Source organism: Thalassophryne amazonica, chromosome 12 (assembly GCF_902500255.1).
Source record: "Thalassophryne amazonica chromosome 12, fThaAma1.1, whole genome shotgun sequence".
NCBI lineage: Eukaryota > Metazoa > Chordata > Actinopteri > Batrachoidiformes > Batrachoididae > Thalassophryne > Thalassophryne amazonica.
Genome location: NC_047114.1, coordinates 25247904 through 25267139, shown reverse-complemented (window position 1 = coordinate 25267139; position 19236 = coordinate 25247904). Strand labels below are relative to the sequence as shown.

Genomic DNA, 19236 nt, shown 5'->3' with positions numbered 1-19236 from the left:
GCATGTTTCACGGATATTGCGGATGTTTAGCGAATATAAACCAAGTTTGTGCACAATTCATATGAGGTCTGTCAATAAAGTAACGGTCCTTTTTATTTTTTCAAAAACTATATGGATTTCATTCATATGTTTTTACGTCAGACATGCTTGAACCCTCGTGCACATGCGTGAGTATTTCCATGCCTGTCGGTGACGTCATTCGCCTGTGAGCACGCCTTGTGGAAGGAGTGGTCCCGCCCCCTCGTCGGATTTTCATTGTCTGGAAATGGCGGAATGAAAAGGACTTTTTTCCATCAGAATTTTTTCAGAAGCTGTTAGAGACAGACACCTGGAAACCATTCGAAAAATTTATCTGGCTTTCAGTGAAAATTTTACGGGCTTCACAGAGAATAAGGTCTGTTAGTACAGCTTTAAGGACCCCTTTAAGGACGCTCGGCGCGCCATGCTCGGCGCGCCACGCTCGGCGCGCCACGCTCCGAGCTGCGACGACGCGGCACAAGCCACCGGACCATTTCTAAACGGATGGCTCTGTGGATACGAGACCGTCGTGTGCTCTTTCTCTGGTTATCACAAGAGCTGGACATCAGCCATTTTCCAGCAGATTTCACTTTTAACAAGAGATTTTGTCATGGAAAGCCGCGCGGAGGCTTCACGCGTCACGACCGATTCGCTTTGGAAGTGAGACAAAGGAACACCTCCGTTTCGGCATGTTAGAGGACAAGTTTGGACATGTCCAGCTCTCCACAATTTCACTGATACTTACTGGACTGGTAAGCATTGAAAGCTGAGATAGACATGTCCAACCTTGGGCGGGACCACTCCTTCCCAAGGCGTGCTCACAGGCGAATGACATCATCGACAGGCGTGGAAAAACTCACGCATGCGCACGAGGGTTCAAGCATGTCTGATGTAAAAACATATGAATGAAATCCATATAGTTTTTGAAAAAAATAAAAAGGACCGTTACTTTATTGACAGACCTCGTACTCACTCCACTGAAAGCCATCAAAAGCCGCCTGGATTTTACAAATGGTTATCAACACGGAGGTGTTTTTCCTGTGCCGCCGCACCGCGTCGGCTGCGTCCCGACGCGCGGACCCGTCCGCACGTCTTTCATTAAAAAAAATCTCCTTTAACAGTGGAATATCTGGATAAAATGCTGAAAACCGACTTCTTCTGAAACTTCTCTGTTCTCTCACGACGTCCTGGATCAATAGAACCTGAAATGTGGAGGTTTTCAGCTTGAACAGACTGACGACGGCGGCTGAGAGCGCTGAGCGACGTCTCGCACCGTGGGAAGTCCTTAAAGCGACAGAATCACCTCAAAATCTCTCATCAGCCGTTAAATTTTCACTGAAACCAGCTTAATTTTTCGAACCGTGTCCACTTCGATGTGTCTCACAGGTTTAGAAAAAATTTTGATCAAACAACGCGCCAGTCTCTCAGCAACTTCTCAGACAAAGGAATTCCGACGAGGGGCTGGACGACTCCTCCCACAAGGAGTGCTCACAGGCGAATGACGTCACCGACAGGCGTGGAAAAACTCACGCATGCGCACGGGGTTCAAGCATGTCTGACGTAAAAACATATGAATGAAATCCATATAGTTTTTGAAAAAAATAAAAAGGACCGCTACTTTATTGACAGCCCTCGTAATTATTCTTGCTATTCATTTAACTGTTTTTTGTTTTTATTAGTTTTTTGTTGTTATATGTTGTTATGTTATTGTGGTTCGTTTAAAGGACGACTCAAATGAAGTTATCCCTTGTGGGATTAATAAAGTTGTTGACTGGATTGATTGGTTTGGATCTTCTCGCGTTCACGTTGGGTTGTTGCACCTTAAGGTTAAAGAGATTTTGGGTTCAGTGTCTTGCTAAGTGACACATTGACCCTCAGCCGTACCCGGGAATCAAACCCACTGAGTGGTGGATGGAGGACAGGTGAACTTTTGTCGCTTCTGCTGCCTGTCCAAGCTTTAGAAACAGCAAGGGAATATTTCAGGAAGAGTTTAACACACTCACACTGTCGGAATAATAAATCCAGATTATTTCCAAATTTTGTACACTAAGGTTTCTCAAAAACTTCAAAAATATGTTAAAACTATTTAAATAATTAGATTAAATGTACAACCCCAAATCATAAAAAGTTGGGATGATGTGGAAAATTGAAAAATGAATACACACACACACACACACACACACACACACACACACACACACACACACACACACACACACACACACACACACACACACACAACACACACACACACGCACACACTGGTGGTAACATTTACTTTGACTCTTCATTATAGACAATGTGAAGTCAAGATATTTCATGTTTTTTTGTGGTCAACCTCATTCCATTTATTATTATACCTCAACCGGATGTCGATCCACGGGTTTTCGAGTTGATCCAGTACCCCCGGATCCGTTGTAGCGTTGTAGCGGACCCACGTTGTGCCAACTACTTTCCTTCGGCCATCTTTGTTGACGGACAGCACAGTTCACACACAAAATGGATCCCCAATCTTGTTTAACGTATGTCCCCAATCTTGTTTAACAGTACATATATATATATATATATATATATATATATATATATATATATATATATATATATATATATATATATATAAAAAACACCCCTCGTCTGGGGAGCAGTATGAGTGGAGGATCCAATTCGTTGGGGATGGCAGATCACCTTCGCCTCCAGCTCAGGTATTCCTTCCGTCATCCCCAACTCAATGGATCCACTCACATTGCTCACCAGACTCGGGATGTTTTGTTAGAATATACATCCTTTTCTGTATTTAAAGCCCCGGTCACATGGTACTAACAACGGACAACGAAGCCCAAATGAAATCTGGACTTTCATTGACTTTTGGAGGCGTTGTTTAACCTTCGTTCAGCTTCATTCCTGCAGCTGGCACTTCATCAGAATTTTTAAACTGTTGAAAAATTTGAATGAATACTGCCGACAAGCTCAATTCGTCTGTATTTCGTTTTGCTTTCATTCTTGGTGGTTTCTTATGGTTTGTTTAGTTTTCATAATGCTAGTGTTTCGTTTGACTTTCGTCCAACCTCCCAAGTCCAACGTACTGAACGAAGGTTGACGAACGCAATGATATCTAAACAAATCAATGGATGAGCTGAACGAAACATCCTTGTATCGCTAATAAATTGTTCCTTTTTTGGGAAGAAAAAGCAACATTTTCATACAGAATCAATAGCATTAAGAACATTTTATCAACTACTTTAACTATTTAGGCACCGTTTGTGGCTGCCTGCGTGGCTCATGCCATGGACTCATCAAAGGTACTCATCAGGACAAGTACTATCACAAATAAAGTGTACAACAAGCTACAGACACGGCGCGAGAACACAGAATGTGAAGACAGACAAAACCTGTTTTGAAGACAAACAAAAACTCTCACCTGCAAGTACTGCGGAAGTGAGGACAAGGCTGGCTGCGCTTGGTTTTATACCCGCGTTCAGTCATGTCATTGTGAATTTTTAGTTTAAAGCATCGAGATTGACGTTCACTTCGTTTTTGTTTCATTAGTTCGAGCTTTTTTCGTTTCTGTCTTTCAGTCCTTCACTGAAATCTTTGGAGTCATTGTCAGCAAATTTTGTTTTAAGTTCTGTTTGAGTTCGCTTTTCGGTGATGGGAAAAGTGCAGAATCTCTTGTTCACCTTTTCTCAACTATTTTTGACTTTTTATCGTTTGTCCAGCTATCACCATGTGCTGTGTGACCGGGGCATAAGGCCTGTAACATTGTATGGGGCAATTTATTCTAAATATAAGGATTAAATCATCACTTTTACAACCAGTTTTCTTGAAACAAGTCAGGAGATGAACACATGAACATTTCCAAGTCACTTAATATGTCTGGAATTTCATCAATCATTAAGAAATACAAACACTATGGAACTGTAAGGTAAAGCTGTATCAAGTAGGCAGTTCTCAATAATTGAGTAACCATGCTGGTGAAGTGTTATCAAGACTCTTCTTAAAAGAATGTGATGTTTCAGCTACAGTTTGTCAGAAGCTACATGGGAAACTCAAGCCAAGATTCGATCTGCTTTCCAGTTTAACAATCCTTCTCTATTCCTCCCTAACATGAAGCTGTAACAGGGATGCAACAGGCAAAAGTTGCACCATTCCCAGTTTCTCCACTCACATCAACAGAAGACTATAATGCTTTCAGAGCTGTCATTGGTGTCTTGGTGGCTTTCCTCACTAGTCTCTTTCCAGCAAGGCCATTCAATTTTTGAGAACTGTCTACTTGACACAGATTTAGCATACAGTACCGTACTATTTCTGTTTCTTAATAAATACATGATGTTCATGTATTCATCTCCTGAAGTGGCTCAAGAAGAGTGTCTGTAACACCCCATTTACGTCAAGTCCACAACCGATATGCGATTGAAAAATAGCCTCTGCTCGTTGTCACTCCCACTGACTCCCGCTGGGGTTGTAGGCTGGTCTCAGTAGAGTCGCCATGGTCAGAAAAAAGAACCCTCTTGGTTGCCATCACTCTTCATCCCTCCCCATTGATCACCAACAGATGTGTGAGTGTACTGAACTGTTTAAAACACTTACTGAAGTTGTGCAACCAGTGGGTCTTATAATCAGACTTGATAAATTCTCACATCTCAACCCACTCCCAACTTGATCCTATGGGTCATAACAGACTCTCAATTGACTCTGCATGGGGTTGCATCAATGATCTTAACAGATAACAGATTGAAATGGAGACCAGCCAAGACTTGTGAGAGTTGACAACATGCCATGGTCTTGTACAGTAGTGTTCAGAATAATAGTAGTGCTATGTGACTAAAAAGATTAATCCAGGTTTTGAGTATATTTCTTATTGTTACATGGGAAACAAGGTACCAGTAGATTCAGTAGATTCTCACACATCCAACAAGACCAAGCATTCATGATATGCACACTCTTAAGGCTATGAAATTGGGCTATTAGTAAAAAAAGTAGAAAAGGGGGTGTTCACAATATAGTAGCATCTGCTGTTGACGCTACAAACTCAAAACTATTATGTTCACACTGCTTTTTTAGCAATCCTGTTAATCACTAAACTAGTATTTAGTTGTATAACCACAGTTTTTCATGATTTCTTCACATCTGCGAGGCATTAATTTTCTTGGTTTGGAACCAAGATTTGCTGGTTTACTAGTGTGCTTGGGGTCATTGTCTTGTTGAAACACCCATTTCAAGGACATGTCCTCTTCAGCATAAGGCAACATGACCTCTTCAAGTATTTGGACATATCCAAACTGATCCATGATACCTGGTATGCGATATATAGGCCCAACACCATAGTAGGAGAAACATGCCCATTTTATGATGCTTGCACCACCATGCTTTACTGTCTTCACTGTGAACTGTGGCTTGAATTCAGAGTTTGGGGGTTGTCTTACAAACTGTCTGCAGTCCTTGGACCCAAAAAGAACAATTTTACTCTCAACAGTCCACAAAATATTCCTCCATTTCTCTTTAGGCCAGTTGATGTGTTCTTTGGCAAATTGTAACCTCTTCTGCACATGTCTTTTATTTAACAGAGGGACTTTGCGGGGGATTCTTGCAAATAATTAGCTTCACACAGGCACTTCTAACTGTTACCAGCACTTACAGGTAACTCCAGACTGTCTTTGATCATCCTGGAGCTGATCAATGGGTGAGCCTTTGCCATTCTGGTTATTCTTCTATCCATTTTGATGGTTGTTTTCCGTTTTCTTCCACGCATCTCTGTTTTTTTTTCCTGTCCATTTTAAAGCATTGGAGATCATTGTAGATGAACAGCCTATAATTTTTTGCACCTGCGTATAAGTTTTTCCCTCTCCAATCAACTTTTTAATCAAACTACGCTGTTCTTCTGAACAATGTCTTGAACGTCCCATTTTCCTCAGGCTTTCAAAGAGAAAAGCATGTTCAAACAGGTGCTGGCTTCATCCTTAAATAGGGGACACCTGATTCACACCTGTTTGTTCCACAAAACTGACGAACTCACTGACTGAATGCCACACTACTATTATTGTGAACACCCCCTTTTCTACTTTTTTTTACTAATAGCCCAGTTTCATAGCTTTAAGAGTGTGCATATCATGAATGATTGGTCTTGTGTTGGGAAAGTGTAGGTACACGGACCCACAACAGGGGGGCGCAAATGAACGGACAATGGAATAGGTCAAATAACAACACTTTACTGTTGTGAATGTGCACAACAAATACAACAGATTGCAACAATAGACAACAGTCAATTCACAAGGTGTCGTGTGGGCAGGCTCGAAGATAGGAGACGCCTGTCCAAAGCAGAACCGGAACCACACGATTTCCTCCGCCACCAGACCCCGGGAATACTGGAGCCGCCAAGTCCCAAACTCCCAGGTAGCCACTGCCTCCGTGTGTCGGATCTGGTACTGCTGGCGAGGAACAAAAAGCAAGTGAATGAGGATGCGTTTGCACCCAGAAATCAGCACGGCAGGAAAGCTACCTCCACCTCTCGTTGGAAAAACAGTCCAAAAGATAATGCACAAAAGTCACAAAGGTTATTGTCAAGCAGACAGCTGAGGTACGTTACCTTCCAGGTAGAACGATATCTCGGCAAAGAGGTGGAGACGTCGTCCTGCTGATATACTCCTGCCGATCAGATGATTGGTAACAGCTGTTGCAGGTGATGCGTGACAGCTGTCACCCTGGCTGCTCCTGTGAGGCGGCTGCGCCCCCTGGTGCCTGGAGCCCGCACTCCAGACAGGGCACCCTCTGGTGGTGGGCCAGCAGTACCGCCTCTTCTGGCGGCCCACACAACAGGACCCCCCCCCCTCAACGGGCGCCTCCTGGCGCCCGACCAGGCTTGTCCGGGTGGCGGCGGTAGAAATCGGCCAGGAGGGCCGGGTCCAGGATGAAGCTCCTCTTCACCCAGGAGCGTTCTTCAGGTCCGTACCCCTCCCAGTCCACCAAATACTGGAAGCCCCGGCCCATCCTACGACATCTAAGAGCCGGCGCAACAGTCCAAGCCGGCTCGCCATCGATGATCCGGGCAGGAAGTGGTGCCGGACCGGGAGTACAGAGGGGTGAGGTGTGATGGGGCTTGATCCGGACACGTGGAAAACGGGATGGATCCGCAGTGAGGCCGGAAGCTGAAGGCTCACTGCGGCTGGACTGATGACCTTGATGATCTTGAACGGACCGATGTACCGGTCCTGCAGTTTAGGGGAGTCCACTTGAAGGGGTATGTCCTTGGTAGACAACCACACTGCCTGCCCTGGCCGGTACGTAGGGGCCGGGGTCCGCCGACGGTCTGCATGGGCCTTCATCCTCATCCGGGCCCTCAGCAAGGCAGAACGGGCGGCACGCCACACCCGACGGCACTTCCGTAGGTGGGCCTGGACCGAGGGCACACCGACCTCTCCTCAACCACCGGAAACAAAGGAGGTTGGTACCCCAGACACACCTCGAAAGGGGAGAGGCCGGTGGCTGCCGACACCTGGCTGTTATGGGCATACTCGATCCAGGCCAGATGGGTACTCCAGGCCGCCGGGTGCGCGGCTGTCACGCAACGCAGGGCCTGCTCCACCTCCTGATTGGCCCGTTCTGCTTGCCCGTTGGTCTGGGGATGATACCCGGATGAGAGACTCACCGTGGCCCCCAGTTCCCGGCAGAAGCTCCTCCAGACTTGCGAGGAGAACTGGGGACCGCGATCGGAGACGATGTCTGTTGGAATCCCATGCAACCGGACGACGTGGTGGACCAGGAGGTCCGCTGTCTCCTGGGCCGTCGGGAGCTTCGGGAGGGCCACGAAGTGGGCCGCCTTGGAGAATCGGTCCACTATCGTGAGGATGGTGGTGTTGCCCTGGGACGGCGGGAGGCCCGTGACAAAATCCAACAGATGTCTCCACTCTTCAAGAGCCTCTTTCACCGCAAGGAGTTCTCGATTGCCGACGTCATAGTTCCGTTCAGCCGGGGTCAACCTGCGGGAAAAATAGGCACACAGGTGAAGGACCTTATCGGTCTTCCCGCTCTGGGAAAGCACAGCTCCTATCCCTGAGTCCGAGGCGTCCACTTCAACCACTAACTGGCGACTAGGATCGGGCTGCACCAGAACGGGTGCAGACGAGAAGCGCTGTTTCAACTCCTTGAACGCGGCATCGCAACGATCCGACCAGGTGAAGGGGACTTTTGGTGAGGTCAGGGCTGTCAGGGGGCTAACTACCTGACTGTAGCCCTTAAAGAACCTCCTGTAGAAATTTGCAAAGCCAAGGAACTGTTGCAGCTTCCTACGGCTAGTGGGTTGGGGCCAGTCTCTCACCGCCGCAACCTTGGCCGGATCAGGAGCGACGGAGTTGGGGAGATGATAAACCCCAGGAAGGACAAAGAAGTGCGGTGAAACTCGCACTTCTCGCCCTTCACAAACAGTCGGTTCTCCAACAACCGCTGCAGGACCTGACGTACATGCCGAACATGGGTCTCAGGGTCCGGAGAGAAGATGAGTATATCATCCAGACATACGAAGACGAATCGGTGCAGGAAATCCCGCAAGACATCATTAACCAATGCTTGGAACGTCGCGGGGGCGTTTGTAAGACCGAACGGCATGACCAGGTACTCAAAGTGACCTAACGGGGTGTTAAATGCCGTCTTCCACTCGTCTCCCTTCCGGATCCGAACCAGGTGATACGCATTTCTAAGATCGAGCTTGGTGAACATTTGGGCTCCATGCAGGGGCGTGAACACTGAATCCAACAAGGGCAATGGGTATCGGTTACGAACCGTGATTTCGTTCAGCCCCCTGTAATCAATGCATGGACGTAGTCCGCCATCCTTTTTTCCCACAAAAAAGAAACCTGCACCCATCGGGGAGGTGGAATTCCGGATCAACCCGGCAGCTAAAGAGTCCCGGATGTAGGTCTCCATTGATTCGCGCTCAGGTCGTGAGAGGTTGTACAACCTGCTGGACGGGAACTCAACGCCCGGAACCAAATCAATGGCACAATCGTACGGACGGTGGGGGGGGAAGGCTGAGCGCCAGATCCTTACTGAATACATCCACAAGGTCATGGTACTCCACCGGCACCGTCCCTAGATTGGGCGGGACTCTGACCTCCTCCTTAGCCTGGGAACCGGGAGGAACCGAGGAACCTAAACATACCCGATGGCAGGTCTCGCTCCACTGAACCACTACCCCAGATGGCTAATCGATCCGGGGATTGTGTTTTAACATCCAGGGGAACCCTAAAATCACACGGGAGGTAGCAGGAGTCACAAAAAACTCGATCTCCTCCCGGTGATTTCCTGACACCACCAGAGTTACAGGTGGTGTCTTATGTGTGATTGGAGGGAGTAGGGAGCCATCTAGTGCCCGCACCTGCACAGGCGAGGTAAGCGCCACCAGAGGGAACCCTATCTCCCTGGCCCATCTGCTGTCTAACAGATTCCCTTCAGAGCCCGTGTCCACCAGTGCTGGGGCCTTCAGGGTTAAATCCTCATAAAGGATTGTAACTGGGAGTCGTGTGGCAATGTGGGTGTGTCCCACGTGAATGTCTCGGCCCACCCCTAGCCCAGTTTCTAGGGGCGGGCGTTGGTGTTTAACCGCTCGGGGCAGTCTCTTACCTGATGCTCTATCGAGCCACAAACAAAACACGCTCCGCGGGCCAGCCTCCTCTGTCTATCTGGTGCCCTAAATGTGGCCCTGCTCGTGTCCATAACTTCGTCAGCAGGGGGAGCTGTAACCACACGGAGCGCAGGGGCCGTGGAGCGTGGGGAGGGCGGAACGCGGTCGGAACCGGAAGGGAGAGGGACGGCGCATGCCCGGCCACGCCCTTCGTCTCGTTCCCGACGGCGTTCTTCTAACCGATTGTCTAATCGTATAACGAGATCAATAAGCCCATCTAAATCCCGCGGTTCGTCCTTAGCCACCAGGTGCTCCTTTAGAACCAATGACAGTCCGTTTACAAAGGCGGCGCGGAGGGCAGTGCTATTCCAGCCGGACCTCGCAGCCGCGATGCGGAAGTCGACTGCATAGGCAGCTGCGCTCCGGCGCCCCTGTCTCATTGACAGCAGCACGGCTGAAGCGGTCTCTCCTCTATTCGGGTGATCGAACACTGTTCTGAACTCCCTCACAAACCCATCATATGTCAGAAGGAGCCGTGAATTTTGCTCCCAGAGCGCTGTAGCCCAAGCGCGTGCCTCACCACGAAGCAGGTTTATTACATAAGCTATCTTGCTGGCATCAGTCGCGTACATGACAGGATGTTGTGCGAAGACGAGCGAACACTGCATAAGGAAGTCCGCGCACGTCTCCACACAACCTCCGTACGGCTCTGGAGGGCTTATGTATGCTTCCGGGGAAGGTGGGGGGGGTCGTTGAACGACCTGTGGAACGTCACTTGTACGCACAGGGTCGACAGGAGGGAGAGCCGCAGCAGCGCCCTGAGGGCGCGCTTCCACCTGCGCGGCGAGAGCCTCCACCCTGCGGTTAAGGAGGACGTTCTGCTTGGTCATTAAATCCAACCGAGCCGTGAAAGCGGTGAGGATCCGCTGCAACTCACCGATCATTCCTCCTGCGGACGCCTGTGCGCCCTGTTCTTCCATTGGCCGTTCAACAGCCGGTTGACGCCCCTCGGGATCCATGACGATGGCCGAGATATCCTGTTGGGAAAGTGTAGGTACACGGACCCACAACAGGGGGCGCAAATGAACGGACAATGGAATAGGTCAAATAACAACACTTTACTGTTGTGAATGTGCACAACAAATACAACAGATTGCAACAATAGACAACAGTCAATTCACAAGGTGTCGTGTGGGCAGGCTCGAAGATAGGAGACGCCTGTCCAAAGCAGAACCGGAACCACACGATTTCCTCCGCCACCAGACCCCGGGAATACTGGAGCCGCCAAGTCCCGAACTCCCAGGTGGCCACTGCCTCCGCGTGTCGGATCTGGTACTGCTGGCGAGGAACAAAAAGCAAGTGAATGAGGATGCGTTTGCACCCAGAAATCAGCACGGCAGGAAAGCTACCTCCACCTCTCGTTGGAAAAACAGTCCAAAAGATAATGCACAAAAGTCACAAAGGTTATTGTCAAGCAGACAGCTGAGGTACGTTACCTTCCAGGTAGAACGATATCTCGGCAAAGAGGTGGAGACGTCGTCCTGCTGATATACTCCTGCCGATCAGATGATTGGTAACAGCTGTTGCAGGTGATGCGTGACAGCTGTCACCCTGGCTGCTCCTGTGAGGCGGCTGCGCCCTCTGGTGCCTGGAGCCCGCACTCCAGACAGGGCGCCCTCTGGTGGTGGGCCAGCAGTACCTCCTCTTCTGGCGGCCCACACAACATCTTGTTGGATTTGTGAGAATCTACTGAATCTACTGTTACCTTGTTTCCCATGTAACAACTGTAGGTCTTGTATGGGTCTCAGTCTGGTGTAAACGGGGCATTAGAGTAATGATTTAATCATTATATTTAGAATAAATTGCTTCCATCTCAATGTTTTTTGGAATGTGTTGCAGGCCTTAAATGTAGGAACGGATGTACATTTAACAACCCACACAAAACATGAAATATCATTAGTTCATGTTGCCTGGAACGGAACATAAATCAAAGTAAATGCAAGAGTCACTGTTTGTGTGTGGTTTTAGTGTGTGTGTTATTTTTGCTTGTTTGTTTAATTAGCATTCATCCACATTGCGACTTCTTCCGTAACTTTTTAATTTAATTTTACCTTTATTTAACCAGGTTTGTCCCATTGAGATTGAGACCTCTTTTACAAGGGAGACATGGACAATTATAAAGTTTCCAATTCACCAAACCTGCATGTCATTAAATGTGGGAGGAAACCGGAACACATCCACACAGAAAGGCTACAGGTGAGAATCGAACCCATGACCTTCTTGCTGTGGGGCGACAGTGCTAACCACTAAGTCACTGTCTCCCAACTTTTTCTGATTTGGGTTTGTAAACATGCAGAAGGACTGACCAACATCGCAAATAATTTACTCTTTCACATGCACTTTGCATCCATCCTTCTCGTCATCTTTCCTCTCAGTGACTTTAAAATATCAAAGCTGACATTAGCTTCTCATGCAAATGCAAATCAAGAAAGAAAAGAAAATCTGTTTTTCATTTTTCCCTGCCTCTCTCACTTTGAGTGAGAATTATTGCTGCCCCCTTGAGAAGAAGCCTGATGCGCAGATTTGGGAAGAAAACGGGTTTGGGGCTCCTGGGCATTCCCAAAACAAACCATTCATTAAAACAAACAATTAGACACTCATGAATTATGGACAAACGGAATAAAACAGCAGTAAGAGGCAGGAGTAGTGCGACAAACGCTCATGAGACGCGTGTCAGGGACTTCTCAAAAACAGGCAGTGAAGTAGAAGGTGGGCGTGTCTGTGCGTGTGCGCCTACGTGTGTCGTGCTGATGATTCCACACGCGTGTCATCGAGTGTGCATGAGTGATGACAAGCAAGGGAACACTGGGAGACGAGACTGTGAAGCTGCATAAGACTCCACATCGTGTGTCACGTGCAGCGGACAATTCCAGTTTATCCCCACTGACATGCATCAGCCTGTAGTTACCTCTCACAGACGCGCACAGTCCATGCAGCAATGATCCAGGAAGATATACTGAACACCAGCAGGACAGTTCCTGGACAGATGGTCATGAGGGTCTTCATGACAAAGCGTGTATTGAAGTTGATCTTGTTCAGGGCGCCGATGCTGCGAGACGAAGCGTCCGTGAACAGCTTGCTGTGGAGTAACATGACCCTGCCGATCAGGTAGAGCCTCAGGAACATGGGGATGGAGAGGATGATGTCCACGTCGGCGTCGGCTACCGACGGCGTATATGTGAAGGCCAACCGCGCCGTCCAGGTGAAGACATACTGCCCCGGGATGGGATGGATGGCACACACCAGCAGCTCAAGCACAATGAAGAAGATCCGCTCATACGTCATGGCTATCCTCCAGTCGTCCGCACCATTGTCCACCATAAATAGCTAAACAAAAAATTCAAAAAAGGGACATATTTACTTTTCATGCACACATTTCCATCTGTTGCACAAAGCTGTTACTAAAATATAAACACAGCTTGGACTGTTTTCATTTTTGAAATTGTAAAAGACAAAAAAAAAGTCAATAGTTTTACGCACAGGAGTTAAGCTACGGAATGTTTATCAGCGCAATGGGAAGAATATTTGCATGAGTTGAAAGGTGGAATGTACCATTTAATGAGGCATTGAACAGTACATTCCATCTTGAAACAAATGAAAATATTTTTTTCATTACATGGATGGAAAACCTTCATTATTTGTTTTATATGATACCTAAACAGATCCCTGTCATTTTAGTACCTGAGGCCAAGATATGGCCACTGGGTATTGCGAAAGCCTTGCGTCTATCCATCTGTCTGTGCTCAGCATAGGTCCAGTCCTGTTACTGCCAGGGTCCCCAAATTCACAGGGTCCATTCTTGGGATCACAGAGCTTGGACAAGTTCAAAGATTGCTAACCTTGACCTATTTTAAGAGGTCAAAAGGTCACATTCTTTTTCCTATTTTTATGCTCATATGGCCGAGGGTATTTTAGCGTTATGTTATATTTTACTTTATTGATATTTTATTTGAAATTATGCAGGGTTTTCTTCTTGGAGCAGGAATCTTCGGGCGGAGAGCTCCAGCAGTTCACTCGACCGACTCTCCGCTGAACAGACTGAAAGCATGAGGAGCTTTCGCGATGTGTGTGGAAGAGAAAGAGACACTTGCTTTCTTAAACCCTACAAAAAAATCATGACAAGAACTTATCCAGATCTTCGTCTGACAGGGCTTCAACAGCCTGCGACGATGTACCCACAAACACTACAGCTGTGGGTTTAACTCAAGGTCACCACAGCATATTCAGCACTGATCCACATTGGGATTTGGCACAAGTTTTACACTGGATGCCCTTCCTTACTCAGAGAAACACACAGCCCCCGGTGCTGCCGACCGAACAGGCCCCCCTAAAAATCGGTCCGCCTTGGCCACGGTTCACGGATTATCATCTCGTTTCTGCTTCAAACTTCAGTCCAGTCATCAGCGATCTCAGCGACTGATATATGAAGCTTTTGTACAACAATCATTTCCACATAAATTCAGCATTATTTCATCATAAAAGACAAAGGAAGCCATCAGAGCGCCGCGGCTACACAAGCTGCTAGCTGATGCATTCACTGTGTGTCGGTCACTTCAAAGCGTCACAGAGTTTTGCCTCGTTTCTGCTTAAGATTGACTTTAGAATGATTTAAGAGGTTTTACTTTGTCATCTGATGGTTATTAATTCCATTAATCCATTTGATTACTTTGGGTGAAGAGACTCTGTCTTAGACGAGCGTCTGAGCTCCAAAATGACGCATGTGCAGGAAGGACCAATTTTTAATGGCGGACCGTTCAGTCTGCGACACCGGTCTTCCAAAGTGGCATTTCCCATATTTTGTCAGTAGTCAGGCTCAGACTGAGAACATAATTCAGGCCGGTGTCGCCGACGGAATGGTCCCCTATAAAAATTGGTCTGGACTGCCTTCACTGTGCCTTCACTGTGCATACGTGTGAGACTGACTCTGAGTCTAATTCTCTACACCCAAAGTAACCATTGGGAATAATGTGATTATTAACCATCAGATGACAAAGTAAAACCTCTTAAATCATTCTAAAGTCAGTGTTAACCAGAAATGAGATGCTAATCGGTGAAATGCTGCTGACGCTCAGAAATGACGCAGTGAAGGCAGGGCGGACCGATTTTTAGGGGGGACCGTTCGGTCAAGGGCACAGGGAATCATACACCCAGCCAGGCCACTACTAAAGTGCATGTGCAAAGCTTTGCTTGTTTTTTTTCCGTTGCACTATATATATTGACACCATGCTCCTACAACCTGCACACACGTACACAGATGCGCACATTTACATGACACAGCCTTAGTCATGGTCTGTGCTTTAAACAATAACCACAGAAACATCATCAACAACAAACAATATGCAATGAGCAAAACTTCCTTTGCGACAATAAGGATATGTTTATATAATCAACTGAGATACACTGCATTGATTCTGTGTAGTGATTCTTGTGAGAACTATTAAAAACATTTAATTGTGTGTACAATTCATTGCGGTCCATTCATGTTTGCGTATTGCTCCTTTGTCAGTGTTTACCTCATTTTTTGACCAACACACCAAAGGATACACAGATACGCTTACCATATATCAATATGGTTACCATATATCAATATGGTAAGCGTATCAATAAAGTGTCCTAAAACTACTACATTTGGCCCACTGGCCTAATAGTTAAGACATCAGCCTCCAAAGGTGGGAATTGTGGGTTTATCTCCCACCTGGGTCATAATGCTAAAGAAAGTTAGGAGTTAGTGTTAAAAACATGATGTGAAGTGGTCATCAGATCAAAATCCCGGAAGGAGAACATGCAAATAGGTTAATTTACATATGAAGGCCAAAAGGAATTTAGGAAATTTATAATTGTATCTGTATATTGCACATTTGAAAGAAGTGTGCTAATTGTTGTGGGATTTCAGACATGCAGAAATCTGATTAAATCATTTCCAGTGAGCTGTTTGGGGTATGCATTTCCTTATTTTCATTCAACTATCTTCTTTCACACAGAAGACACCACAATTAAACATTAATTAATAGTGGCATATTCACAGTGTTGCCACAGTTACTTTGAAAAAGTAATCCAGTTACTGATTACTCCTTGAAAAAATAACTTAGTTACTTTACTGATTAGTCATTTTTAAAAGCAGCTGGATGTCTAGCAATTTCCTACTTTTAAACTCTGACAAGAATGAAATGATGGTTCTTGGTCCAGTGAGACATCGGTATCAATTTGTCCAGCTAACACTTAGCCTAGGCTTGTGTACATCACACTGACAAAGTGAGGAACCTTGGGGTTATTTTTTATCTTACGTTATTCTTTGGCCTCCACATTAGAGATATTATGAGGACTGCTTTTTCCACCTGCGAAATATAGCGAAGATTCATCCCATCCTGTCTATGGCTGATGCTGAGACCCTGAAACAAGAGTTTGTCTCTTCTAGATTGGACTACTACAATGTTCTATTTTCTGGTTTACTGCAGTCCAGCATTAGGGGTCTCCAATTGGTTCAAAATGCTGCTGCCAGACTTTTGACAGGAAGCAGAACGTTTGACCACATTACACCCATTTTGTGATCTCTTCACTGGCTTCATGTCCCAGTGAGATCAAATTTTAAGGTTCTGTTACTTACCTATAAAAATTGTTCATGGACTGGTACCTCCCTACTTATTTGACCTAATTAAACCCTAAGTACCGGCCCGTGCTCTGCACTTTGAGAGACAAGTGTTTTTTTCAAGTTGAAGCTGCTCTGTCCATGTACTGCAATCGACCCACACTATCTCTGCGATCGACCGGTCGGGCACCCCTGATTCATTTTGCATACAAATACAGAATAGTAATGCACAGTGACTGATTTGGAAACCGTTCGAGGGCATTTTTTGGAAAGTTCACTCACCTGGCATAAATGTTTTATTATTGCTGTTAAAAGCTCACCCTGCATCCCACTATAAAGTAGTACATCTCTTATTTTTTAGGACAATATGTACTTTCAGAATATAAATGCTATAGTGGTGTTTTATAAGTGTAATAAAGGTTTACAATCAGAAATAAGAAAGGAAAAAAAATAAAGCAGAAAATAAGTTTCACACACATTTATTCAAAACACACAGCAAACTATAACAAACAACTATTTGGACACTTTATAAAGATAGTTTGGGTTCTTGTACAAAAGAATGTACAAAATAAAGGTTCTAAAAATAAACACAAGTGCACATTTTGAACAAAATATATAAAATGGTCTATGCGTTTTGTTAGTCTTCATGCCACATCTCAAAGCAATTTCTGTCTGCTATTACACAAAGGGCCACATCACAAACTTTGCACTTCCATGGAGTTGACTGTTCTTTTTGGAGTGTTTTCCTGCACTGAAAACAACCTTTCACACTTTGAGGGGCCCCTCCCCCTCGTTCCATTCATATGCGTAAACGGTGCTTTACGGGTCAATTGCTGGAGCAAGACAGCTTGCCATAGGCTTATTCAACAACATTTACAGGGCAAGTAGTGAGGCATCTCTTCTACTCACACTCTTTGGTGCACCACGTGCGATTGTATGAGGCCCTCTTACTCTGATCACTTCCATTCATATGCGTAACAGTGCTTTACGGGTGGAGTGACAGAGGCTTATTTCAACAACATTCACGGGTCTACGAGTAACACATCCCTTCTACTAACACTCTTTGGTGCGCTATGCGAGACTGCTCTGCCCTATGACTGGATATTGGAAAACCATGTGACGGTGAACCAATTCCTGATCTGACACTCACATTGTGCACATCATCACACAGCTTCTATGAGGACTACAAGCATGGTGGAGGGCTGCTTGGAAAGTCCATGGTGTGTACTCTTCTGCCAAAAAAGTAAGTTTGTATCTAATATCATTAAAAAGCTGTGTATCATTAAATAAAACTTGTATTCCGCTGTCATATATGACGGGGTCGACCCCAGAGGGTTGTAAGGTATGAGATTAATCATTACTGAAAAAAGCAGTCAGGTTAGAGTAACGCGTTACTAACGAGGTCCCGCATCCCTGCCTATTTATAACAAAAGAAAACCACACATTCTGTCCAGTGCTGCACTTTTTCCTGAAGTAACAGGTCAGTGCCCGTGCAGTGGACAGCTCCACCTACAAATCATTCACAAATCTATGTGATTCTAATTGTCACATCCTCTCCAGTTATGTGAAACTGAAATGAATATATTAACACCGGAGTCAGTACCCGTACCGTGAAAAGCCCTCCGTCATTGGAATGTGCATTTGAAACTAACATTTTTTGGTGACGGAGGAATGTTGAAATTGGGCTTGTGCCGCGTACTGCGCTCCTCCATTGAAACAGCATACGTTCACTTTCAGTTTGGTAAATGTTCAATAAATTACATTTTCAGTTAAAACGTGTGTGTTTGTGTTATTTTTTCCAAACCTGCAAGCGGCTGATTGAATTTCATTTTTCTCTTACAATCATTAACAGAAGCAAAATCCTCATTTACCTACTGCTGTTGAAGTCATGTTACCACCTGCCATCATTTGTGCAATTATTTGTTGCAAGTCACTAGCAAAATGTTTACCAACCAAACATGCAAAATTTTAGAATACGCAGACAATTTAGTGCATGTTATATGGGACCCTAGTAAGACCCTTTGACTTTAACCATCATGTTAGCTTGTTACTCTGGAAGTTTTGCTCAGTATATTAGTAAAAAAATACAAAAATTCTGCTTGCATCATGTGTGTATTTTCTGCAGCAATCTCACCTGGATTTCCCGGGCATGGTACATTATTATAAGACCAAGCAATATAACAGTGGAAAGGCTGATAAGGCATTTCAGTGCAAATGAGTATGAAGATTCCTGGAAAGAGAAAAGAGATTGAAAACATGATTAGAAACATCTGCACTAAAATAATAAATGACACATGATAACATCATAGTTCTAATGTATATATGTAGTAGCGTGTATGAAGTACTTCTACCATATTTTCAGTACCTCGTGCTAAATTGCAGTGCTCTTACACAATGTCAAGCAAAGCAGTGCTTTGTGAATTAAAAAGCTATTGCTTAGCAACAAGGTGACACGAGGTAGCTGAGAAAAGCAGAATAGAAGTGAAAGCTTTTTAGAGCTTTGGCTCAACACAGAAAAAAAAAAAAACCTGCACAAAAGAAATACTGTGAGTGTGAGGGAGTGGTAGAAATGTGAGTGCAAAAGCTGTGTTTTTAACATGTATTTTAGTCACATGACCACATGATGTAGGCATAAGCACATCCTTTGCGCACATAGATGCACACACACACACACACAATGCTGATTATACCCTAAAAGGCAAAATGATTGCAGATGACGGGTTTCTGCACCCGCTGGAGCCGGGATGTTCGGAGAGAACGCGGCTGCAGGTGGCGGTGCAGCCTCATGTTTTACTCCCAAGCTGTAAAAACCAGCAATTAATCAAAGCCTCTAACAGGGGAACTTTCCATTTAATAGCAGGTGCAGAAAAGGCAGAGCTAACATTAGTCGCGAGGCCACCACGGTGAGCTTTGGTGGTGACTAATAGTCCGGCAGGATGCCGCTGCCGCAGCGCTGTGC

The 19236-nt window shown here is 45.7% G+C and overlaps 1 protein-coding gene across 2 annotated transcripts in view; it reads right to left on the bottom strand.

Moving 5' to 3' along the window:
• LOC117521603 (small conductance calcium-activated potassium channel protein 2-like) overlaps positions 1 to 19236 on the bottom strand; it is a 266087-nt gene that overhangs the window by 107548 nt on the left and 139303 nt on the right. For both annotated transcript variants that reach the window (XM_034182931.1, XM_034182932.1), the window contains exons 3-4: positions 18412 to 18507; positions 12600 to 13018 (exon numbers count right to left, since the gene is read on the bottom strand). In XM_034182931.1, coding sequence (XP_034038822.1) covers positions 12600 to 13018; positions 18412 to 18507 — 515 coding nt within the window. The remainder of the gene's footprint in view (positions 1 to 12599; positions 13019 to 18411; positions 18508 to 19236) is intronic.